Source organism: Neopsephotus bourkii, unplaced genomic scaffold, assembly GCF_033783945.1.
Source record: "Neopsephotus bourkii isolate Nb327-2 ecotype Australia unplaced genomic scaffold, CSIRO-AGI_Nbou_v1 NB_245, whole genome shotgun sequence".
Classification (NCBI taxonomy): domain Eukaryota; kingdom Metazoa; phylum Chordata; class Aves; order Psittaciformes; family Psittacidae; genus Neopsephotus; species Neopsephotus bourkii.
This window is the reverse complement of record NW_026900755.1, coordinates 576891-604164: the sequence shown is the minus strand read 5'-3', so window position 1 is coordinate 604164 and position 27274 is coordinate 576891. Positions and strand designations below refer to the sequence as shown.

The window sequence follows — 27274 nt, the reverse complement described above, 5'->3', positions numbered from 1 at the left end:
CAAAGAACTTGGCCTCCACCTTCTGAAAAACAGAATAGAGCCAGCGGTACCTTCCAAAGCAGACTGGGAAGGGGAAGCATCAACAAAACAAACATTGTCCTAAGTGAAGGGAATGGGAGGCTGTACTTCAGACATAACTATTTTTAACCACCTAAAGTCACACATTTCAGGGCTTCTGCCACCCTTCATGTTCATGTCAACACACTGAGCTGGGGTTGGCGCATGCAGAGTCTAAGAAAGGCACAGTATAATTTAGGCACCTTATATCTTTGTGAGAGTCAGAAACCCACAGTCTCTGGGCACATGAAATTTTATTAAAAATGAAGGGATCCAAACCACGAGCAAAGTATGATGATGCCCAGCATCTTATTTGCTTAGTATCATTGTCCAGGAACCAGCAGACACTGTCAACCATGATGCCACACCTGAACCGTATACCTGTACATTCATTGTGGTAAAATTTTATGGGTAAATGAATATATACAATGTAAATAAAGAGCATAAAACCTGAAGGAGAAAAAAAACAAAACAAAACAGCAAACAACATAGCAGATAACAGAAAACAAGTAGACTTAAGGGATGTTACAAAGTCAAATACAAGCTGGCAGATGCCAGAATTTCAAACAGAAACATTCCCCATGTTTTAACAGCAGTAAGAAAAAAACACAAGAGAATCACTTTTCCTTTAATGCTGCCTGTGAACTTCTAATCTTCTTAAACCAGCATAGGTACTCTTCTCTATTCAGTGAGATTTTTAGGGAGGGTTTTTTGGCTGCTTGAACAGGGGAGGCTTGTATCTTAAAAACCAAAACCAAACCCAAAACGAACCAAAAAGCTATCTTAAATACTTTTCTTCTCCTTCCCGTCTACAAAAATCTTTAGAGTGCAGAGAAGCATTATTAAAATAACAAAAATTTTAGCAAGTTTATTAGCTGATTAACTTTCATTAAAGTTTGGGTTTTTCCACTGAGCAAAGGAATGGAGCAATGAGATCTTCCTGCTCATGTCTGGCATAGCAGCAGTTTCCCACTTTTTAAACTTCTGGCTGTAATTTTAAGAAGTTCTGAATACAAGGAGGCAGCTTATATGAAACAGACCTGGGGTACCTTCCAGGGTGGTTGGTTCACTGCTTGACGCTTACAAGGGCAGACATAAGCTGTCACAGCCTTTGTGGTTTCCTCAGGTATTGACACTGCAGCACTCTCAGTGCAGACCCTGAGATTTCTTCTGCAAAATCAATCAATGAAACCAATTTGCAACTGAAGACACACACACAAAAAAAAAAAAACCAACCCAAAACTAAACCAACTTCAGTTTCATTCTTCCATCCTACATTCCACTAAAGCCAAAGTCCTGCTCCTTGTTCTTTCCAAGGCACTCCCCCAAAAGGACTCCTAGTAAAAGATCCAAGTCAAAATATAGTCCATTTAAAGGGAAAAAAAACCAACTTTGACACTTTGATGTAAACATAACCATTCACTGTGAAAGCCTGTTTGCCTTTACAGCCAGGAGGTGCTGTGGACAGCAGAGCCCAGGTCCAGAGACACCGAAGTCCACCTCAATTTTACAAATTCAGTTAATAACTTTGAGCAACTTGAATTCCTACTGCAATAAACAAGTTTCTGAGCAGAAGAGTATTTACAGGGCAGCAGCATCAACTTCCTTGTTAACTCCTATATAAAGCATTTTTGTTTGTCACTGTGTCACAGGTGAACTGAAGCAGAGCTTGTGTTACAGCATGGGGGAGCCTGGCTAATGCCCCAGCCATCACAACGGGGCCCAGCTACCACACAGAAATGTCCTGGCATTCTGCACTGAGTCACTGCTGGTTAAGCAACATCACCCTTCTTCCACGTAAATAACTTGCTCACATTTAATTAAACTATAGAAATCCAAAAGGCGCTAGTTTACATTTAAGTACTGAGCAATCCACAGTGTCAACTGTGAAAATGGCACTCACCTACATCAGTTCTTGAGAAAAAAAGCAAACAAAATACATCTGCACCTAGGTAGCCAATTACAAGCAAACTTCTGATGCAGATTTTACTTTAAATCAGAAATCTATCCTGACAGTTACCAAATGCTCAGTGCTTCCTTCTACAGCCAATGGGAGCTGTGAAGTATCAGGACCCTTTAGGGCACCCCCAAAGTGGTGCAATCATAAAGTCCCTGGAAACAGACAGGAGGAGGGGAAAAAGAAGGTTGGGAGAAAGCAAACAATTCTCCAAACTTCACATCATTATACAGAGAATTTAACATGACAACACAAAACAGAAATATCGCTGCAGCTGGGGTTCACTGCTCCCCGCTTACACTGAACCCTCTAATCTCTCCTGCAAAGCTTTAGCAGGTAACACACCAGATATCATCCTGGGTATTCTAATAGAACCTTTGGTTTTAGCAGATGCTTCAAGGTACATATGACCATTAAACATTTCTGAAAGCAGCAAAGAAAGTCTGCAATTTCTATGAAGAGGAAGCTGCAAAGGATTTTATTTCCTTCTAACTATTTGTAATTAAAAATTATTAACTTCTACTTAAATGACGATGTCTAAAAAGACAATGTTACTTCTAGTTCAGTACTCAGACTGACAATGGTGCCTGCCCCATGTTCCAACAGAGTTGACTAATTTCAGTAAGACCACTTGAAAAGCAATGAAACACTAGCTCCCTGAATGCAGAGTGAATAAATGCACAGAAGAATTATCAGAGGATGGAAATGCCTCCAAACTGCAGGGACACATTCTTGCTATCCTATCCCCTGACATCACATACTGGCCTACTTCTGCACCACTGGAATTTCAGGAATAGCAAGGAAGACAAAAACTTGTCTCATTTGGTCTCATACTGTACTCCCTGCAGGATTAAAGCACACTGGTTTTAAGAGAAAAAGTTGAGAGCATGGACATACCATCTATCCCCAAAGTGCACTGTCATATAAACAATGAAGTTACAAAATTTACAGGGCTGAACCAAAAACTTTTATTAGCAAACCAGTAAAGATTCATCATCACTGGTATTGATTTCAGAGAGGGGAGAAGAGGACTCTAACATTGGCACTTCCACAGAATGGCAACAAGCCGCATGAACACCCAAAGGCTCCTCCCGGTATAAGTTAGAGCAACATCGGTTTTGTCCATCCACTTGGATATGAACATTCATGGGGGTGTCTGGATAAGCAGATTCCCACCTCTTTAAAGGTAACCTATATGGCTCTTCACTCAGTGGATGACTTCTACTTAAACTACTGTCCTCTAGGACAGTCCTCCTAGATGCTGACCCTCCATGGATCGTTTCTGTAACACTTTCAGATAAAGGATCTCTGAAAGCCTTTCCTGAATCCCCTTTACTGGACTGCTTAAGCTCACTGCCAGAGGTCTCAGCACCTGAAGGTTTACCAGTGCGTCCAGCCTCAGGCTCTGCATGTGCTGCTGTGCAAGTATTCAATAAGACAGCTGAAGGCGGTGGCTCTGTGCTTTCAGTCTCTGACTGCAAGCTGCTACATACAGCTTCTTGTAGGCACCTGGCTTGACCAGGGGCATTGGCATTTGCCTCTAAACTAGGTCCTTCAGGAGAAGGGGGAGGACTTCGAATAGTCCCAACAGCACGATTGATGATTCCATCACCCAGTGTAGTCTGTGAAGTGCGGGCGGGTGTCAGGAGCGGGATCTGTCCTCTCACCCGAGGTCTGTGGAAAAGTCTGTTCCAGAGCCTGCCCAAGCGCCGCCGAGACGAGCTCCGTCTTGATGAGTGTCGTCTCATCTGCCTCCTCATGGCTGTTCGAATGTTCTGCAGCACAGAAGCCTGTAACACAGACATAAGAAACTGTGATTTCACACATGCTCAAGAGACTTCTCCTAACCCTGTTCTTTCCACTAATATCTCCACCTTACCAGAATTCTCAGACTTTATCCCCACACTTCGTTGTTAAATGCCAGTTTTCTAATGAACTATGTAAGAATATCAAGGAAAGCTCTACCTATACTAGAAGACTCTCCCTTAGAGTGCTTCCTTCATGAGTTTAAGCTCTGCTCAGGAAGATGCTTCACTCACATGATCAGACCACCACTAAAAAAACAGACTGCAGACCACTGAGTCCTCTATCACTAGCAATAACAGAGGATCCTCAGCAGATGTTGTCCTGATGACAACAGCAGAGAAGAAAGGGCAAGGCAAACTAGTTTTCCATGTGAGTAACAAACTGTAAGTGCTTTGTATCACACCAGGAACTGTATCACAGTTGGACACTTTCAACAGGGCACAGGAGATTTTTGAGAACTCAGTTATGAACAGAAGAATGACTTAATTCTTCCCAGTGTAATGTTTTTGTAAATGAAAAATAATCCCAGAATTTCCTCAAAATACTGCTAGAGACCTTACTTTCTTATCACATCAGGCACATTTACAGTTTCAGCTTGAAAAGCCTTTTTTCTGTTTACTTTCTGACCTTTGTCTCTGTTCATTCTATCTTGATGTACAGCAAAACAGCATGTGCTTATCTCACTGCTGTTCCCTAGTAAATGCATTTAATGTGTTCAAAACTACCCATAGCACCAAGATGTGTAACTGTGATTCTTCAGCTCCAAGTAAAACACACATATTTTTATGTAACTTCCATATAATGAGCACAGCTACTGAAAAAATACATTTTGAGTCTATCTAACTTATATTAGTTTGGCTGCTGGTAGTTCACTGGCACTCATGTCTCCATACCTGGGAAGCATTGTACACAGGGAAGTCCTCGACTGGGGGGATAAGTCCTTGTGCAATCAGCTGTCCATAGGAAGGTGGAGCTTCCCGCCGCACAAACTCTGCCTCCAATCTTGTCATCTGGGTCTCAAATGCTCTTGAAACAGAACCAGTGAGAAAACATGAAAGAGAAGTAACAGCGAGTTTGTCCTCCCTTGCTCACATTAATGTATAAAAACACTGCACAGGGCTTCATGCTAGCAGCAAAACCACAAATGTTCAACCAGGCTCCATGAAAATCTTATCAGGATGATAAAATAAATAAAAGGAGTAAAAATACAGGATATAAGTGTCAGTGGATAAAACCAGCGCAGTCCTAAGTTGGACTCTGTGGCAACCAAAGATGTATCCACTGGCCAGCTTACACCAGTAACAGCGGTAATGTGTTCAGGGAGGGCCCAAAGGTTATTTTTGGACAAGCCAACATTAACAGCTGGAAACAATCATACAACAGAGGCAGCTTGCAGCTGCAGAGAGCTTTGGCTGTCCTGCCAGACCTGAGACACCCAGGTCTCCAACATAGCGTGGCTGCTGTTTTCCAGGTCCTTAATCATGCAGATGCTATCAGGGACGAATGTGAAGTACACTGTGCTGAACACACAACTAGTGTCAGCAGCACTCCACAGAGCTGCTGCCTATGGCAAGAGATGGGTGTCAGAAAGTCCCTTATGACTCTCTCCAAAAGGGCAGAACCACGCCTGAGCAAACATGTAACAAGCAGGCACAGAAACACATACACTGTCCATATAACAAAGCATACAGTACCAGGAAAAGGGGCTGTAGCTCACAACAATGGGAATGGCAGAGGTTAACAACTCCTGTCCAGAACATGCTGCACTGCTGCAGGACATGGCTTTAGAAGAACTGAATATTAGAGTACTTGGGGAGGGGCAGTTCAGATTTAGCAACAGTTCAGCATTCAATTTTTGGCAGGGGTGTTTGTTGCAGGGGGAGGAGTGGGGAGAGGAAATTACTCAAAGCAGTTTTAAGCTATATGCAGGTTCTGCCAGCCTGCATAATAAATGTGTATTTCTCATAGATCACACATGAGCTGACATTCCCCTCACTACTTCCAAAAATCTTAAACTACTCTTCTCTATGTCTAATGTAGTGACAGCTATTTAATTGTCATCAGTTCCTTGGACTGATTTCACAGTAGTTTCCAAGTTCTCTGGTTAACAATTAGCTTTTTTTTCCCTTAAACAAAAAGGGAAAAACCACCACAGCAAGATGCTTACCTGTACTCCCTGGTCCTCAGAGAATACAGTTTGAATGCACAACCGAGTGCTATCACCAGCAGCAAGCCACACACAAGACTCCCAATCAGAGCAGCTGTGATGACCTTCCTGGGAACAATCACCAGGCAGTTATGCTCATCGCTTCCATCCTGACAGTCTTCTTGGCCATCGCAGCGCCAAGTCTCAAAGATGCACAGATTTGTCCCACAGTGGAAGTTTCCTGGCTGGCAAGTAAAGCAGTTTTTTTCATCTGAGCCATCTGGGCAGTTCTTTTGGTTATTACAGCGGTCAAGTACTGAGTAACAAAGCCCACTGTTTCCTTCACATGGGTACTCGTTCTTCTGGCAAGCAGGACAGTTTTCCTCATCCTTGCCATTTGGACAGTGCCACCAGCCATCACAACGCTGCTTGTCTGTGAAACACTCCTCATCGCTTCCACAAGGGTGTTCCCAAGGAAGGCAATAGCCTTTCACCTGATAGGTTGCATTGAACCCATGGCCGGTGCTTTTAGACCGTGCATGGTACGATACAGTGAGCTGGCCCTTTGATGACTCCACACTCACAGAATGCCTGTTGTTGTGGTATGAAAATGTTTGCATTAATTTATCACCTCTCTCTTTGATGCCATCATACACCTTTACATAGTCATTGTAGCCTAACTGCAAATCAAGCTGCAACAGAACATGCCGATTATCCTGTGTGTCCACATACCACGTGCAACGAAGGTCTGATCTGCTGTGATCAGCACGGAATAAGTCTGGGGAAGCAAAAGATCCATAAAAATTACCCAGTCTTTTGCCACAGGAAAGATCAGGACAATTATCTTCATCGGAACCATCACTGCAGTCCTTTACTGAATTACATCTCAGCTCGTTCATCAAGCATTTGGTCGAGTGGGCTGCACTACACTGGAACATTCCTGAGGGACAGATGCTGGACGGAGGCTCAGTAGGAGGGACAGTGCAGTTTCTCTCATCCGAGTTATCACCACACTCATCCATGGAATTACACTTCCAAGTACTGGGAATACACTTGCCATTTGCACAACGAAATTCATCTGACTGGCATGCAGCTTGACCTATCTTTCCTATGAAAGAGGGCAAGGAGAAAATTGTCAGCATCAAAACTTTTGGAACCATCTGATGTCACATCTCATCAGCCAGACCAGTACACTTCAGGGATACGGTTAAAAAGTCAAGTGGAAACAGTGTCAGTGTTACCATGCTAGCACCTTACAGTCATCAAAACTGGTCCAAGACTCCAGTCAACAAAAAACACTACCTCTTCGGGTTTTGCCAGAGAGTGTGTAAGTGAATCAAATAAAACTCTAAGGTTTTACCTCTAATGTAAGAAAGGCGAAATCCCTGAGCCTGTCCTGAGCTTGCTGCATCTGAGTGAAAAAATATCCAAACATGGTCCCTTGCAGAGATAAAAGACGGAGGTATGGAAGATCCACACACTTTGTACTCTTCCCTCTTGGAAGATGGGCCAATCATTAACCAGTCCATTGCACACTTCTGAGAGTCTTCCAAGTCAAAGTTCTTAAAACTGTAAGGAACAAAAGAAAACACAAAGTTACAAACAGGACATGTATCTGAAACAAAGCCAAACAGAGGAAAAACAGGCTGTAACAGCTGACTTTTTCCACCAAACAGTGTCGACATAAACACATCCCATTCAAAGATAATGAAACATCCTAGTACTTTGAGTACATATAAACAGAGCACTTACATTCCCCCAATTTGGAAAAGCACCTATATCATGGGCATAAACAGCGTGCCAAATAGCTCCAAAGGCGGAAAGAATGATTCCTCTTAGACCTTAGACAAAACTGCTTCCTAAAATACAGATTTGAGTAAAAGCAAAATTCCAGAATACATTATACGGAAGGCAGATTAATTTCAGCATTAATATTTTCAACCTTAAAACTATGAGACTATGAGGAGACTCCTGTCTTGGAAAAAAGAACAATAGGGAGCAGTACAAAGAACCCTAACAGGATAAATACAAGAGAAAAATCAACTCTTCATGCTAGGGAGAGAGCAAGAAGAGAATAGGACTGCAACAGGTGGAAATGGAACCTGAATCCTAACACCACTACTTTTTTAATTCAAAGACTAAAATATTCCATTTCTGGGAATGCAACCACAGAGCAAACAAGCCTACAAAATTTACTGTCAAACCTCTAGCCCTTCTGCTGGCCCAAGCCCAGTGATTATTCAGTAATAGCCTACCTAGTGCAAAGAAGTGTCTTGATTGTTTGCAGAACAGTGGACATAACCAGATAATACTCCCTAACCTGTAGCTCAGGAACCATACGTGGTATTTGTTGTCTGATGAAACAGATTACATTTGCATTCAGTAACCTGCTATGGCAATAGCACTGCACAGAGAAGCACACTCATTAGGAAAAGGCACACTGTTCAGAACACTTAGAAATAAATTTTGGTCCTCTTTCATCTAACTCAGCCACACAAAATCAACTTCGCAGAAGTTTGTTTGTACTCACTGCAAATACCTAGACAGAAGTTTGAGAAAGGTTCAAAAGCTGCTGCAAAACACAGACCTCCTTCTGCAAAGGACTTTTCACAAACATTAAAGACAAATCCTTTGAAAAGATAAATTAAAAAGATCATTTTCTGATATCACCATGCATTTACAAAACGCTTTCAATGTCTGCCACATCTTGCCCTTTGAAGGTGAAAGGGAAAGAGCAGCAACAACGTAAACTAGCCAACTCATTCACGAAGATCCAGCCTACACACACCTCTAGGTTATGCTAAACATAGCAGCTTAATAACTCTCAAAAACAAAATTATCAGCAAGTGCATGTGAAGTAAGACAGCACTGAAAAGTGTTAAGTTAAAATGGAAATAAAGATGTCCGACAACATTTTTACAGGCAACAACAATCCACCCAGAAATATGTCCTTCCTCTTTTCAAACTCTTTTCCTCCCACATGCTCTATGTATCTTCCCAGCTGGGAAGACATATTCCCACAGCACCTAATTCTTTGATCGAAACAATCGCATAAAGCTTCTGAAACCAGCATATCTTGCAAGGAAGTTCTAGATGACTGTGCAGACTTTGGGGATAAGTATTAGAAATACCTATCTGCCCAACAACAATTTTTTAAGAAAATTAAACAGTCACTAAATGAAGAAATGGAAACTCAGAACTGGGAGGGCACAGGGAGTGACTAGAAAAACTTCTGCTTGTGTGATATGAACAAGACCATTTACTAAATATTACTTCTATAGTTTTTTTAGATGTACCAGGACAAATCTTCAAGCACTAAAAACGTGTTCACCTGTTTTATCCAATTTCCAGCACTCCAGCTAGTCCCACAGCCGCTCATTTTCCCCACTCTGCTGAGAACAGCTACTTACGTCTATCAAGTAAATAATTCACCCACAGTGTGGTTACACAACAGACTGCACACACCCAGGGGAAAATCTGCCTATATAATAAGCTGTCTCTACCTTACACTAAAATGTATTTCTTTCAAGGAAACAAACAAATAAACACTTTTCACTTTCACCTTGAGAATGCAGTATTGAAGATTATTAATAAAGGGTGCTTTGGTTGGTTCGGGTTTTTTTTGTTCATTACAGAGGGCATGGAAAAGCAACAACAAACTTTAATCCCACCTTCCAAAGCAGAAGCACAGGTGTACAGAGGATAACTGCCTTTCCTGAGCATCGGCTTGTGGATCTGAAATAGATCCAGAGCAGAATCCCACACTTCTCCACGAACAAATCCAAGCTTTAGCCACAAAACTAACTAAGTACATGGATAATGAGGCAAAATAGACTTGAAAGGAAGTATCATCTTTAACAGCCTCCCTGAAAACACCATGCCTCTCAGGGATGCTCAAGCTATTGACACAAATACTTTGGTATTTGAGAAAGGGCAATACAGAACATTCACAAGAATAACCTCTTTTTCAAAAACTATAAACATCTTAATCCCAGGTTCTTAGGAGCTTCAAACAGCATTGAATAAACACTATTTCTCTGAAATACAGATGTTCTATTTCTGATGTAGAATTATAATAGAAACTGTAGCAGTTAAAAAATTTCTTCTTCTAAGGGCAAAAGCAAAGTCAAAGCAATTATGTAGTACCTCATACAAACTCATCAGCAGACATACTTTGAACAAATTTGTCTTTCATTAAGGCACTGTCACTCTACTCCAGAATCTTTTTAAATTATATTGTCTCCTCTGGGAGAAAACTTTTCCCCATTTAAATTGATGGAGATCTTACACAAGGCCAAAAGCCATCATTTGAATGAGCCATCAACTAACCTCACCACAAAAATCACTCCTCTGTAAAGAAACATGAAACAACACGAATACATATGTGTGAATGCATAAATACATAAAATTGGGGTTTGCTTTATGATGCATTTGCAACAACGTTTTGTGTCAAAAGTTCCTGCCATACTAATCTGACATGAAACAGCTCACTGATTATTTTACTCAAGAGTCCTGAAGAGTGCATTCAACCTTTGCTACTTCAGATCTTTCATCAGCTGTAATTATATCCAGCACGGCTGCTGTTACAGTCTTCTGAAGAATAATTTAATCCTGCTAGCCACAAAATAGAATGCAGATACATTTACTTACTCAGTTGAACATCCTCAAACTGAAATGCAAATTTTTCTATGAAAGGCATTAGTCCAGTGGTTTGAATGAGCGAGGGTATATTGTGGAAATAAGGGACAAATTCTTGTGCTCCTACTGCTTGTAGGACTATACAAGTATCTCACAGTCTTTGGAAAAGTAATGATAAATTCTGTCTGAAGTTACAGTTCTTGAGGGAGGTCTCAGACCATTTGTATCCTGAATCCACATGATTTTCTGTGATTAAAACAAGAATCAGAATCAAGATATACTGAAACAGAGAGTACTAGTGGATAACATTACCAAAATCTCACACACCACCAGTCAGTACTGCAGTATTTTTAAACGTCTTGGGCAGGGAAACACAGGGTTTGGAAGAAGAAGCAAAAGATGGGACCGTTCAGTCACTAACCCCTTCCAGCAAAGCACTCTGAAGGAGTGCGGTGTGGACCCAGGGGTCCATCCTACCATGCAAGCTGCAGTGGTACACTGGTATATTGAGCACTTAGAACTGCAATATTAACAAGCTAAACACCCATCAGTAACATACAGAACACCTTTGAAAGACTGGTCCTTAGGCTATTCTCACTGTGGATCTCCAACACAATATAGGAATCAAGGAGGAGATGTGTAAAAGATCAAAGTTATCAGACCAAATTTTGCAGATTTTGTTTCTTCTGACATGCTATTCAAAAGCACTAACTCCAGTTATCTTGGTTTTTTAATGCCTCTTCCACAACTAATTCCTTTTAAAAAGTCTCCTAATGTTATTAAAAAAGTATAAGAATAGTTTATTAAACACTGGAAGCATTCAGGCTGCAAGGATCAGAACAGCTCAATGTGAACTGACAAATGCAGCACTACATCAGTTTTTACAGAATTCTGCAGAAATCGGTAAAATAATCTGACCTTTTCTTTCAGTGGTATGACACCAAGGAAAGGTTACCTCATCAGGGCTCCAGAAGCTAACAGAAAACTACAGGATCAGCCCTATTTACGTCAGATACTGCCTGGTTTACTCAAGTGAAGCAACAAGTGCCAACAATGACATTTTTCCACCAACCGACAAATATTTTTAAGTTGCTGCAAAGAGCTTTATTAAACCAGATTATCATATATACACATTAACACTCTAAATATAAAAAAAAAATGTGCTACCTGCAAAAACTAATGCGCAGCAGAGCATTACAAACAAAACACCCCCCAAAAAACCCCAAATCTCCAAATCTATGTTTCACTCTAAACTAATTTAAAAACTGGAGAACAAATATTATGGGTGGATCACTACAGCACAGTCCCAAAATAAAACAGACTGGCCAATTAAACAAGAAAAGTTACTTCTATTTGCCAACCCCTCACAGCAAGTGCAGCCTGTGAACAACTGATGACTTAATTAGCTCATTAAAAACTTCTACTTAACCACTGAAGCACAAGGACCTGGAAGTCAGGAAAGCTCTATTCTATTCCCAGCTCCCAAGCACCAGCAAACTGTGGAACCTGAGGCAAGAGACACAGGGGCTGTTTCATCAAAGGCTCAGCCATGCAACTGAATGAAATAAATGGCTATTATGAGCTTTTTCCAATTAATGTCAAGTTCTGAAACACTGTGAGTTTGGTAAATAGACTATGAAGCAGTCCCTTCAATTCTTCACACAATTACAGACCAGCAAGCCTTTACAAGAACAGACCTCAGTTCTACTCAGAAATTGAAATTCAGATGGTATCAGACAATTCCTTTTTTCAAAGCCAATGCCATGAATCACTGAAGTGAAAGCCAATGAAGGTGATCCTCCCCACCTCAATTAATAAGAGACAGCCTGAGTGGGTCACTAAGTAGATCACTTTTCAATACTACTGTCTTAAATTCTGAGCATGGAGAAGATTTCACTCTCAGCCCCATAAATGCCTACATTAAAACGCAAATCATTTATGCTCTGCCCTCACTGGGGTTAATTACAACCATCAGGTAACAGCAACTGCTGAACAAAAATTATTTTTAACCTTTTTCTCAGATATGAGGAAACATACATATATAAAACCTGTAAAGGATGGTACAAAGGCAGCTACTGCCATATAACATCTTTATCTGATCTTACAGAGGGGTTATGTAGTCCTCTGTGAAAAACAAACATAGAGAAAATAGGTGGGAAAATCAAGTCATTTCCAAAACAATAACTAACAGACCGATTACCTGAATTTAAAGAGATACAACAGAGTCCTGGAAGACAGTGGCTACACTCTTGCTCCCAGGAACCAATAGCACCATTCCATCAGACACCCAAACTTGAAGAAAGTATTGAAATGTGCATAATTAACGAAGAGGTATAAGCACAAAGAACATGTATTTTCTGTTCTTCTGAAGTCCCCCCCATGGATTTCTAAAAAGAAAACTATAAAGCAAACCAGTAAGCACAGAAATAAGAGAATATGAAGAAAATCAATACACACACACACACAAGAAAAAAAAAAGCAGACAAAGCTTCTAAAGGCCATGCCCACAGAAGCCAGCATCTTATATCCACAAGTAGATCTGGACACTGTTCTATTAAAGCTGATGAATAGGTTTATAAAAAATGACCACCAACTGCAGATGTTTTAGAAATCAAAACTACTTTCAATTGCAATTTTATCCCACAATGACTCCTGCTGTATCTCAAATATGATACTTACATAATGTTGCTGTCTTAGTGTCAATGAGAACTCAAGATCAAAGGAAACACATTCAGCATAACATAACACAAAAGAGGTGGTGAGTTTAAAAAAAAAAAACTTTCAAAATCCAGATGTTATCACAAGAGCTGTGTTTGATTTTCCTAGGAAAATTTAAAAGGCTACTCTTACGTCCTTATCAACAAACTGTTAGGACAAGCATATCCAACAGTTAAGGGAAAAAGATGTTTGTATTTGAACCCTTTTTTCCCAGTTTGCCTAGGTTAAGTTAGCTGTTTCTTTTATGTCCTTGGCATTCTGAGTACAACCTTCTGAAGAAATCCTCAGATGCTGTAACATTTTGCATTTCATATGCTGGAGTGAGTCATTCCTAGTACATTTATAGTCAGAAATGTAACACCACAATGGTACTCCCCAAGATGTAAACACATAGCTCCCATTGTTCGTATCTGCACAGGAGGGCAGGATGTGGTCCTTTATCCAGTGACAGAACACAAACCCATTAAGAAGAAATCTTTCAAGTCATATTGCTACTCACACATCTAAACTACACACACATTATTACCCGTTTCCACATCTCAGTCTCTTTAGCCTCTGTTACACTTGTACTTCCAGAAGAGAATCCTAATTCTATCTGGGAGCTTTGAGCCATTTTCCTAGCATAAACTGCAGTACTACTCTCCAAGTCAAGTCCTGTGTCTCATCTGTATGCTTTCTCAGAGTTTCCAATAATCTCTGCTTTGAAACAAATTCCCCAAGTCCAATACAATTTAATGGGGTTTAAAAGCATGTTGCTATTTATGGATCTCAAATGCTGGCAGGTATCTACTTCATTACTTCTGATGAGTAGTTCCTATTTTGAGCTATGGATGGTGGAGCCCTCCTATTATTCCATCTGTGGCAGATTTATTTTTAATTGCTGAGCATCTGCAATTGAAGAGGTTTGCAGTCCTTTCAAGCAGCTGAGCAAAGAATGAGCAGATGGTGTCAAATACAACAGTACTAAAAACCAAACAAAACCCCCTTTCCTGGATTTGCTTATTTTTCTTTTCTTTTTTTTTTTTTTTTTAAGAAATTCTTGCTTGGAGAAGGATATTACGATTAGCACAGAGAAATTAAACACATATGTGCTACACTGACATTATAGCCTAAACATTCTTAGCAAACCGTTTATAGTATGTTCTAGTCTTTTCTAAAAAGTATTTTTATAGAATGAGCTGAAATACTACCACAAATGCTAACTATTATTTAATTCTGTTGGAAATAAGTATTAAGCAGAAAAGCATGTGTCTTTTGGTTAACAAGTAACAATAAGCAATGACTATATTCAACTGTTCATTAAACTGAGCACCATTTCAAGACATTACAGAAAAAGCCATTTTTTTCTCTAAGAGTTTTACAGATCCCACTAAGGCTGTTCCAGGTTTTATAGCCTTCACCTATTCCTATCTATGAGCAATGAAGAGAAAAAGGTCTATTTAACCTGAGTAAATATATCACTGCTTCCCACCCCCTCATCTATCAGAGGTGGATGAAATCTCACACAGGTATAGTGAAGATAAATATATGAAAAGACTACAAGTGATTTGTGTGTATAATAATGGATGTCAGAAGTAGCCTACAGGAACAAGACACAGCGGAACATTTTTAAAATGAGAGGTGCCCACCCTGCAGTCATGCTCCAGTGTAATCAGCTTCCTTTGACCATCCAGTAGCTCTGACAGTCTCATACCAGTATATCAGGTAAGAACTCGCATTTTGTTTCATTTCAGCAAAGAAAACATTTACCTCCGCGTAACATGAAGCCATACCTAATTGTTATCATGTCTCCATGATCTCCTTGAATGAACCAGCTGCAGTTTACAGCTGGAGGATAGTTCAGTGGCCAAGAAGGACTATAGATGACTCCCCGTCTCTCTGTGTGCTGTTCCAGTTTTCCACTGCAAGCAGCTGTTAGTAAGTGGGAAAAAAATATTATTGTTAATGCTTTACCTAATCAACGATACACATTAGCTACAAGAGCTTTCATCAGTTTCTGGCGGTTGCAGACAAGTGAGAGTCAACAGTTTTATCCTCTTAATGCTTTCTTCCCTGCCCTGGTTTTTAATTAAAACACCCCCACTAAGTGTAGGTAAGTGTAACCTGCATTTCAATGCAGGACCAATCAATAACCTTGTATGAATCTACCACAGGCTACAATCAATGTTACTGCACGGATCTGTCACGAGGATGTAATACAGAAATCCTTCTTACCAGCTTCTCAAAGGCTGGCTATGTCACCCAGCAACTGCAGAAGACCCATATTCAGTGTAAAGTATCTAGATGCTCATTTTATTGTACTGTGTTCCTGGACATGTTTATTCTCCTCACCATATGACAGACCTGAAGAGTTTGTAATGGCTTAAAAAAAAAAAAAAAAAAAAAAAAGGCCCAACAAAAAGGTAAACTGGATTCTGACGTCAAATGTTTTCATTGAATGTTACTGAGGACTCTAAATTCCTTCTGAATTCCCATATATAGGAGAAATTGTCCAGACAAAGGAGCGAACAGGGTAAATAAAGCTCAGTATTTCCAAAGCACTTTCAGTTCTTCCTATGGAAAACAGTAGGCTAATTAAAATTACATTAAATAGTTGCAATTTGTAATTAAGCAATTTAAAAATGAAAGTAAAATATTCCAAGGACTAGCGGGAATGCTGTTCTGATGGGAAAATGTACTCTCTGCAGAGTACAAGAAGGGAAACTCTCTGTAATGCAATGGCTATTCTGAACATTCTCCAAACCTATTTTTAAAACAAACTACTATCTAGAGCATGACTTGTGGACTGCAGCTGAATATTCCAATTTTTGACAGAAGATTACTTTCTCATAGCTTAAAAAGGTAGCAAGGAAAAAAAAAGGCTGGGCTGCCTATACCTCCCATACACATGCACCGAAAGGTACTGTGTCACAAATCACGGATTTCCAGTATTGCTTGAAATTCAGCCACATAAATGCATCATTTTCAATTCACAGAAGGGATCAGACTCAGCTGCACTGGAGGGCTGGGGTGAGAAGTGCTGGCAAGGCTGCCTGGCTGCAATCGGGTCAGGTGGCAGGGCTGCCTGCAGAGCTCCTGGCTGAGGACAGGCCAAGCTGCAGTATACCCCCACCAGTAAATCCATGCCTGGCACTACATTTGTTCACAGCAAGCACTTTTGAAGCGAGAGCCACAGGAATATAAAAAGCAGGAGGTGAGTAACTTACCTGAGGCAAAACATAAAAAAAGCCATTATTTTTACTCTCCAACTAAGGCATTCTACTGAACATATGCATATAATTCCTACTAGTTTCAAAGGCCACAAAAGCATACAGAATACACAAATACAGGAAAACATCTCTTCTCCAAGCAAATATTTTGCAATAAAGCAGTTATGGAAAAAAACAACTTTTTTTTTTTTTATCACATTGCTAGTGGAAAAATACTGAGATGCAGATGCAGTTACAGAAATATAAAAGCAAATGGAAGATCAACAGGACTTTTCAACTATCTTTTCCGGTTTGTTTAGGTCTATAAATATGCACCTCCACACACTTGTCACTGCATCAGCGTTATCACAGCAGCATAAGACAACCTAGAGCTAGCAATCATATAAAAGGAGCCAGAAAGACCACATTTGGTAACTGCCAGATTACTAAAACTTCTCAGTGGGAAGGAAACAAAATGCACAAAGCAGAAAGACCAAATACACCAGACAGCACTTTCCAGAGGCTTCCAGCAGCAGCTCTGCAAATACTTCTGTTCCCCTTGTACCAAACTGTGTGCTGGATTAACATCCCTTATTCATAGTATATGCATTAGAACAGAATCACAATTAACACCAAGCTTATCTTGGTTTCCATTGTGAAGAAGTCCCACTGACCTGCTGGTGACTCCACATGAGCACTTCAGTCCTGCATTCATCAGTGCAGTTAGGTAGAGCTATTATTCTCCCAAATATCTGCTTCTCCATTTTAAGAAGTACTTACAAAGATCCTGGGCAGCAGTTATTTGAAGTATCCCACCTTTTTATTTTTTCTTTTTTTTTTAAGTAAGATCACTAGCGGTTTTTGTTTTGCAATAATGCACAGTTTTCTAATTGGTAAGCAGGATCTGATGAAACATGACAGTTCAGGTTTTCAGAAATTATTTTACTTAATAGCACTGCACACCCGCTACGAACATGGGATATGAGAAGAAGAACAGACAAAAGACTTTCCATTTCAACAGAAGAACTGTAGCTGTGAAAACCTAAGGACATAAGCAAAATAAGGGCTAACACTACACGCAATTTTGGGCAGTTCATCTGGCAATGGTCATTGCTGTTCAATGGTTTTGCCCCTCCGACATAAAACAAGCATTTCCTATTTGCCCTACTCAAAATTAAAAGGACAGCTGCTTTGCTTTTATAAAGGCTCTTGATTTGAATGGACCTCTAATCTGAATTCATACTGCCAAAACGTAATTCCACTACTTTAAAGGATACGTCCACAGTTCCCTAAACCTCTTGAACTGAGGACATACACCCATCACCCCCCAAAACTACTATTATGTTTACCCAAACCTCACTTAGCTGCCCTATGCTTCTGATGCATTTCCCACCAATGCTCATAACTACAGGACTTACAACTTATCAGTAGATCTCTTTCTTAACCAGCTGCCTGCCTCTACCCCCTGTGTGTTGACTGCTGTGTGGCAGACAAGGTGAAGTGCCCAAGCACCACTTTCAGCAGCTGTTCTTCCACCTACAAACATTTGTATTGAACAGAGCCTTCAGTGCTGGCAACAAAACAGAAAAACCACACAAGGGCACAGTGCATACTGCTGGGGTTTCAGTAGCAGTAAAGGAGCCTCACTTCCCTCCTCAGCTACTGGCCATGAGGTCTGCAGAATCACATACGTAAGTACCGTGTTACTAAGCTGGGCTTCAGGATGACACCGTGAATCCTTCAGGAAAATAAATAAAAGCCTTTTCAAATTTCCAAAACATCTAAAGGAAAGGGAAGTCTCTAAATAGAAAGGCACAGTCCTGGATTCATCAGGGACAGCTCACAGGAGTGGTGACAACATTTTTTCAACAATTGTTCTCTAGATCTCTTTCTTCAGCCTTTCTGCACAAACCCAGAAGTTAAAACTCGATTTACTAAAAGCCCCAAATAGTTTGGTTTCCACGTGTAGGATTACTGAAGAAACAGAATACCGATCCCTGGACTGGCAAACCAACCCACCAAAAATCTCACTGAAATAGTGCCTTTAAGAACAGATGAATTCTGAAGACAAATAATAATGAGATTTTTATAGATTAAAAAAAAAAAAAAGCCAAGCTTCAAACAAATGCCAGAAGAGGTTTCAGCTCAGAGTTTCTGTCAAGCAGGCATAAATCTTAATAAGACTTTTTTGGTAATAATCAAATGGATTTCTACTGTAAACAGCAGCATATTCCCCCTGCCAGTTAAATACAAATATATATGCCACAAATATACTTGAAAGTTTCCAAAACTTTACGTGAATAAGATTGCTCCTATTTTCGCAAAAGCAACTGTAACAGAACAGACGTCGGACTCCAGCACAGGACAGTGCTGGGGCACTAAGCTGTGCAGCAATACATTTTCACACAATCCCAGCAAAAAATAAATCCTGCAGTTTCACACTCTTCTGCCCCAGGGTCTGCCTGAGTCCCACAGAACACAATGCTAACCATCTGCTCCAGGATAAAGGATGGTCTGCACCTGCCACAAGGAACCTTCCCTGACAACTGAATGCTTGGTGATACACACTTCCTCAACTAGCTATCTCAGGGTCAGCAGGAAACTCCGAGTTCTCCAAACCCTCCCTCAAGGAGAGCTTGTACAAGTTGCTTAACGCAGATCCCTTACAACAGTGAAAAAAAAAAAAAAGCATTTAAGCCTCCCCTCTACTTCATCCAGTCTCCAGCAGGCCGCTTCTGCATCGATCGACAGAACCAGCAAAGACAGAGCCCAGCAGTCCAATGGTTCAACCCACTGATCTGACAAAACCTGAACTTACGCTCCACTGGACCAACAGGCTGAACTGGCTCACTGCGAGGCTGGGGAGAGGGGGCTCAGGGGGAGGAGTGCTCACTGGCAGCAGCAGCAGCTTTTCTAGCTTAAAGTTGTACAAATACAGCTAAGGTGGTGGCTTGACCTGTGCTCTTCAGAAGTCTGTATTTCTGCTATTCGCTTTCTGAACAGAAACTGCTCTTTATCTCTGATCTCATAAAGATCACCTGTAATAAGCTGCTTTGTCAGGATGTGGTTAGGATAGAAGCAGTCCTCCCAGCTTTTATCAGGGCTCCTAAGGAACATCTCCTGCAAGGCAGGGTCATTTGCCTTTCAACTGCACTATCCTAACCTGTTATCCTTCAAGGCACAGGCAAGAGAAGCTGCATACGGATCACACTATTGCAAACACTTTAGGATATTTTTCTCCCCCCTCTCCAGTTACACTGTCAGGAGACAAAGTAACTCAAAACTGAAAACAAGAAAAACAAGAAAAAAACATGAAGGCTGGAGTACACTGAGGGCTTCCTCATACTTGAAAGAATAAAAGCCAAATGTTACAGCTCTCTCCGCTTCTAGCAAAAGAACAGCATTATAAGGCAACAGAGCCAACTGGATGAATTATTACATATTTCAGGCAGAGGCAGTACCACCAGTCTAGACCAGCCACTGTATAATTACTTAATTTATGCTTTGTAAACTAACATGCCATACGGTCAACATGCCAAATGCCATCAAAAGACACAGAAGCATCCAGGCAGAACAGGCTAGGACATGGAAGACATTCTGCATTTTTAACAATGAAAGAATGGAAATACTACGTTACAAAGAACCCACGTCCTACATGGGTCATCCACATTTCCCCTAAACTAAATGTAAGGAAGTTACTTAATCAAAAAATCACTACATTTTCCTGATTTAAACCTTCTCTCAGGCCCCCATGTTGACTTGAATGCTCAAGCTCCCACATTAATCCACCCACTGCCTTAGAATTATTATTGTGTTTTCCCATATCCTTTCCTCCTGTTTCCCTTATTTGTTTTTTCTGTTTTAATTTAACTTGCAGCCTCTTTGGGCATACAGTATGCTTACCAATGAGACTGGACTGACAGGCACAAGAGGGCCCTTATCACCAAGAGAACCCTGATTGTAATGTTCCTGCAATGTCAGTAAGTCACAGTACTGCTAAAGAGAAGGAAATGACACTAAGTGTGGCGATTCTGGTTGAATTTCCACTTTGACATTCATGAGACATTTTTAACATTCTTGGTTTTGCTCCTCCAGGAATGGACCACTGTCCCTTGCTTGATATTCCCAGGCCCAATGCCTAAACAGTTTCCCCTGAATGTATCAGCACGTGCTACGACCTTAGCCTCAAGCTTATGACTTTTATTTTTCTAGCACAGTGACACTGATGAAGTCTATAAGCCTACAAACACTTAAAAGTCCTAAACTTCCTAAAACATCTCTGTTACTCTCTCTCATATGACAAAGGTCACACTGTTTTGTTAAACAGTGAATTTTGCATGGTGAAGAAACAGTAACAACTCAAAAGAACAGTAAATACAAAGCATTTCTTACCTAAGGAGGTAACAGCACTTTCTGTTTTCCCAGTCAGGAAGAAATTCACTGTGTAAAGACAGAAAAACAATGTTCAGACAGGTTCCAGCGGTACAGGGCAGCAGTCAGCGATGATGCAGTTCTAGGTGTTTGCTGGGGTATTACTATAAATGTATTGCAGTCTTCCAGCAAGAACTTTGCTTATCTACACAGGCAAGTCATGTAACCAACTACATGTAATTATCCTTCACTGCACCAATAAAAAAAAAATAAAATAAAATCAACACACAATATTAGTTTAGTATCTATCAAATATGCTGATCTATGCCATGGGATTTTTCTAATTGGGGAAGACAAAAGAACAATTACACTGAAACATTCACCATCACAGCTAGTCACTTCACCTCCTTAAATGCTGGAACATAATTAATGAGATTATTATCTTTAAATACATCTTCTCTGAATAAAGCAAAGTTAGTTCCTCTCAGGTAAATGTCACCTTGAAAATAAACTGCTAAAGCTAACATGATTACTTTGACTAATCAAAGGCAATGAAGCTTTCAAAAAGGTCCACTGGTAAAATCGAAACAGGATGAGGTGGTGCTTGCAACACACATCTGACTTACAAATTAGTTTCCAAATACTCTCCGCTTTCTCAGAAGTCTCCCCTCACAGTATATACTATTAGAGTGATCTGGCAAGAGTAGTAACTGCCAAAACAAAATTTCTCCTGTGTCACTGTTGCACAGAGGTCAGCATTAATGTGTAGTTTCATATTAGCTTCCACTAAGATTCTTTAAGTCACTTCTCTAAGAACTACAGCATATTCCACTAATTGCTCTTATTTTAGCACTACAAAGACAGCCTATTAATGAAATGACAAATGTTTAAAAGAACTAGAAAGGTTTAAAAGGTTACCAAAACTTAATTTATAACATTGCATACCACTTTGGCTTTATTTTGCATGTGTTAAGTCCTGAGTCTTTTTATAGTCGATCTGTTGGCCAGCATTTAGTAATAAACATCATAAAAAAATGAACAACAGGAGAAGAGAGGAAGAGAAACCGTTCCTGTTCTCCACAGTCACTTGGGAAGCTGCTGCCAATTAACACTATTTATGTCTCAGAGTAGCATGTGGAGCCGGGGGCCCCCATTGTCTTCGACACTGTCCAAACACATCCTGAGACAATGACCCTTGCCCCGACCACCTTCTGGTATAACTTAAACCAGCACAAGACGAAAAAAGTACCTACCACTAAAGGGGTGAAAAAGGAAAAGCTAAAAACAATCCCTTAGCTTGCCAGTTTGGCAAACCAGTCATGGTTTTCAGTCAGTAGTGGATGCAAATTATCACCAAACTGCAGAAGCCCAGGTGCCTATAGCAGTCCTTTCCTGACTTATGTCTGGATGTCCAGTTTGGACTTTCTAATTCCTGAAGCCAGAGCCCCAAGAGCTAAATGCAGACAGCAATTTCAGCAGGCATACAGACTGCTACGGACCTTGGGCTGAGGCCAGGACCTGCAAACCAGGAAGAATGGCTGCTCCTGGCATCACCCATTGTTAGAGGGCTTCAGGGCAAGGACAATGGCAGCAACTTCATTCCTTCTAAGTGGTTGCAGGGTTGAGCTCTTAATAACGCACAAGGGAAGGAGAAGTGTACATTTGATGTGGCTTGAGAAGAAACGCATGTGAGCTGCAGCTTTCTGTTAATAAGCATTAACACACTGGTCAAAGGACCTTAACAGCACCGATTTTATTACATAATTAATGTACAGTGACATTTGTTATATGACAATAACAATGTGCCATGTAATGATTTCCTTTGTTTCACAGTGCCATCCTGTTCCAATAGTTCACTAAGCACACCTAGGAGTAACACTACCATCCTGCACCAGGAAACTGCTAGGCTCTGTTAACTCTTGCTCTGTGACAAGAGTATTGCATCTGTTTGTGACAAACCTTGGAACATAGCAGCAACAATGACACAACATTGTCCCACATGGTATTAAAGTGCCGTTATTCCTGTAACGATAGTAATATAATCATAAGAAGAAATTAACCAGTGATTAAGTCACGCATTTCTTTTTATGAAAACTAAAGATTCTGTTCTGCTCTGAAGAAAGTACATGAATATTCTCTGTGCAACTGTTATCACCACAACTGAAAGAGGTGTTTTAAGAAGCACTGTACAGAAACATCTGGGTGTGTACAACCATTTTACAACCTTTCCTCATGTTTCCTATCCAGATCTTCCTGATGGCAGCAACAGAACATGAGCGGCCAAGCAGAGGTTCCCTTGCATTGCTGATGAGGGGCCCCTATGACCTTTAAAGGGCCATAAGTAGCATGAAGACAAGGGGCATGGTAGAGTGGAATTAGCCAGCTCAGAAGCACGTTCCTTTTTTCTGAGGACTGTGTCAGGCAGCCCTAGTTTGCAACCAGAAGGACAATTAGAGGCAGCTTTGCACGCCAGGCCTGGCAGATACCTAAGGAAGACAACCCCAAATATGCTCTTTTACCTCTGCAAATGCAAAACATCTTCTGGATGCTGCTGCAAGTTCTTTGCTCTCATTTTCGAAGTCTTTCACACTAGGAAGTCAGCAGTTAAGCACACTCTTTAAACAAAGTCTAGGTTTCACAACAGGTACTTTCCCAGCCACTGAATAAGCTCATGGTTTCCAGTATCTGTTTTCCTCACTCTTGGTCTCACTCAAGACCACCAAATCAAACAACAAGAGTGCTGTAAACCAATATTTTCTAAAGTACTCAGCTCTCAGAAGTGTCAGAGGCCCAAATGAATGCCCAGCCATTCCCTCCTGGGTTTTTTGCCTCTTGCCAAAACAAAATCTCATGAAAATACAAATAAGTGAGAGACCAGAGGTATATTAGGAAGTTTGCTAGATGCTCTTTTTCTTAACTGTTGGGCAGACTTATGGGAAAGTCAGAAAAAAACAGAAGTGGTTCAGTCGACTTGAACTCCCCTTAGGGAACTTACTGTGCCATTCATTTGGATTGCTAAATAATTCTCAGGGTGAGGTTTTCAGCTGGGAAAGTGGTTATTTGGATCTAAAGGGAAATTTACATCTTGGCACATCCGAACCAGATGACAGCTACCAGGCTTTTCCCACAGCCAGGAGAGGCAACAGCTGCGATGTTTTGATTACTTCCTGTTTGATGTCCGCCACAGTTTCTCAAGAAAAGAAACAAAATGGCCTCATGACAGAACAGTTGCAACAACGGTTCCAGACTCTGGAGCAGGAGTTTATGGACAAGGTCACATATAGCAATGGTCAGTGGCAACGCACTAATACAGACACCAAACACCACATACAGTCTACAGGAGAGCAAAAAGTAAGAGAAAAGAATGGCAAGGAGCAAGAACCAGGAGTAAGGATGAAAAGAAAGGACAGACAAGCAGGAAGTAAAATACAAAAACCCTTAAAGAAGCAGCAACATTACTTTCCTATGGGTTCACTGAACCAGAATACTTTACAAGCTTGCCACCTCTCATGTTTCTCCACTTCCACTAATGTCAGTTGTGCAACGCATAGGAATAAAACATTACAGCTGAAAATGACAGCCAGACAGTGAAATTCTGGGAGTCATAGAAAGCAGAAATTACTAAACTTTCAATCTGGCATTACCCACTGCTAAATACAAGAACTGTTCTCACTTAAGCTGTGGAGTTTACATCATCTTTTATTACCTTATCAGTAATTTTAACAATAACCATTCTATTTGTTAGATAACAAAAGCCTTAACAAAGGTCTGACCAGACAACAAAGCAAAAAAGTAAGAAACATGGCAGAAACTTGCCTAACTTTAAACCAGCAACGCAGCAGACATTATTCTCATGCTGCGCACATCTCTGACATCCCTTTAAGAGCCTGCAAGAAAACAGTCGCACTAGCTAGAACGGATGTTCAAACTGTTTTGTAGTTTAGATAGGTTTTTACACTGCACTTCCGTTAATTAAAATAGATACACTTCAAGTAACCAGAGCAGCTTTCAAACTTCAACTTCTTACATTTTCTAGGCAAGCAGTGATGTTATAAAAAAACTCCACTTCTATAAAAATAGAACATGCAGTCTGGCCACAGATACCCACTTCTGATGATTTCTGGAACAAACAGTAACTGTCATTTGGGATTGTTAAAAATGAACTCTAATCCACTTTATTAGCATATAGCTGTGGTTTCAGCACATTCTAGTTGGAGGAGCTGTCGCAGTTTACCAAACAACTGTCAGAACAGTTAAGCACAGCCCCAGCACCGGACAATGCTGCAGCACCAGAACCCTTCAGTGCACACAGAACGAAGCAGTCAGCTTCAGTAACTCCCCATCTCTACGTGCCCCTGTTAAATATGTGGGGCCTTTCCCTCACTTTTTCTTGTCATCGGTGTCAAGGCTTCTCCGAACAAAAAGTCTTCCTTGACAGGAAGGGCTAACACATTGGAAACCAGTAACACGCTTCATCACGTTGCCATAACTTAGCACCTGCTGGGAAGCAGAGCTGAGAGCGATCGCTTCAAGCAGAAGGAAGGGAGGAAAACAGACTACGGCAGAGAACTGGGGGGGGTGATGTTTTCCACCCTGCCACTCAGAGAAGTGACAGGCAGGAGAGCAGCGCGGCCGAGAAGGTGGCTCGGAACGGGCCGGGAGCCGTTGCCCGCACCGCTCCTCACAGAGTTACAGCCAGGGGAGGGCACCGATGATGCCTTATAAACTTTTTTTTCCCCAGTGCTGTGCGGGGTTACCGCCGCCGTTTCAATGCCAGGGACAAGCTGCTGGTTTCCGCAGGGCTCCGCTCGGCCTCCCGACTGCCGGGGACAGCGATCAGGGCGCCCTGAATAACCGGCGGCCGCGCCAGCCCCGTCTGTCTGAAAGCGAGGAGGGAAATAAGAGGTTCGCCGTCCCGTCCCGTTCCCCCACCCCGGTAACTTCCCGCATGGCCGCAGGTATCCATCCACCCCCGGCCCTCAGCCGTGCCCGGACATGCCCCGCCGCAGGGGAGCGGGCGGCCGGCACTCACCCAGGCAGATGGCGGTGAGCGGCACCAGCGCGCCCTGCCGGAGCTCCGCGGCCGTTGCCTTCTCCATGGCGGGTCGCCGCCGCTGCTTGCCCTTCACCGTGAGGTGGGGGGGGGGATCCGCGGCAGCTCCGCGCCCGCCTCTCCTCTACGCCGAGCCGTTGGAGCCGGCGGCGCGGCCCGCCCGCCGCGAGGCCGGGAGTGGCGCCGGCCGCCGCTGCAGCCCCATGGCCGGGTCACGCTCCGCGCTCCGGGACAGGTGGAGGAGGATAGACCGCAGCAGCAGCGCCGCCGCCCCACGTGACAGGCCCGCCGTGCAGCTGCGGCGGCCGGGCCGGAGAATGAGGGGAGCACCGCCCCGCTCCGCGCACCTGAGGGGCCGCGGAGAGCCGGCGGGCGGCGCAGAAAGAGCGCGGCCCGGTGCGGAAGGGAAGGAAGGAAGGAAGGCAGGCAAGAGAAGGGGGGGAAGGCAGGGGCCGGGCCCGCCCGCTCTGCACCGCCGGGCCGTGGGGCCTGCTGCCCGGTACGGGGCGCCCCGCTCCCGCTGCTCCCCGGCCCTCGCCACGCTCCACGGGGGTACCCCTCCGCCGGGCGAGCTGCGAGTAGCCCACGGCCCCATGGCGGGAGGCCGCGCCCAGCGCCGCGGCGGCCCGCAGGCCCCCCCTGCCGGGGAGCAGCTTCGGCTCAGCAGAGCAGAGGGGTCGCTCGCTGCCAGAGCTCCCGCTGAAGCTGTGCTGGGGCGGCAGCGGGGCGTCGGGGACGCGGCTGGCGGAAGCGGACGTGTTGCAGGGGTCAAATCTGCTGCCATGGGCAGTGTGCTCGCGGCGAGAGATGCCCCGTAACCGGGGCTGTGCCCACAGCACTCCGCTTCCTTCAGACGAGCTCCGAAGGGATGAGACCTGCACCCTGCAAGGCCCTGTCTGTGTGAAACAGGTAATGCGGTCGTGCAAACAGGGTTACAGATCTGAACAAGTCAACACGATTTTAGTCGATATAGATTACATAAATTGATGCTGTTCCACTGAAAACTTGACATTCTCGTGTTCACAAGCAGCAACATGACAAAGTTAACCGGGAACTTCAGGAGCAGGGCAGTGAAAGATGAAAAGATAACTCCTGTTCAGGCCGCTAACTGCTGGAATGAACCGGCTCTACCTCACGTGTTTCCTTAACTTTTCACTGTTTTCCCACTTGCAGGTGTTCCCATCCCCAGAAAACTGGTCCCACCTTCTCCGATAGTGGCACAGCTGTTCTCTTTCAAGGAGCAAAGTGCTGCAGTTGCAGAGCCGTGGTTTCATGCTGCTACAGATGCTGACAACAGCAGCAAACCCAGCAACAGCATCAGTTCCTCAAGTACACAAATG

At 42.4% G+C, this 27274-nt stretch overlaps 1 protein-coding gene across 1 annotated transcript; it reads right to left on the bottom strand.

The window, feature by feature from the left end:
• Nucleotides 1-294: 294 nt before the first annotated feature.
• On the bottom strand, nt 295-26304 carry LRP3 (LDL receptor related protein 3). The gene is made up of 7 exons (XM_061345909.1): nt 25914-26304; nt 20903-20950; nt 15095-15233; nt 7327-7535; nt 5988-7074; nt 4714-4846; nt 295-3804 (listed from the first exon to the last, which is right to left on the bottom strand). Exons 1-7 carry the CDS (start codon nt 25978-25980, stop codon nt 2986-2988), a joined length of 2502 nt encoding a protein of 833 aa, XP_061201893.1. The 5' UTR covers nt 25981-26304; the 3' UTR covers nt 295-2985.
• Nucleotides 26305-27274: the final 970 nt, after the last annotated feature.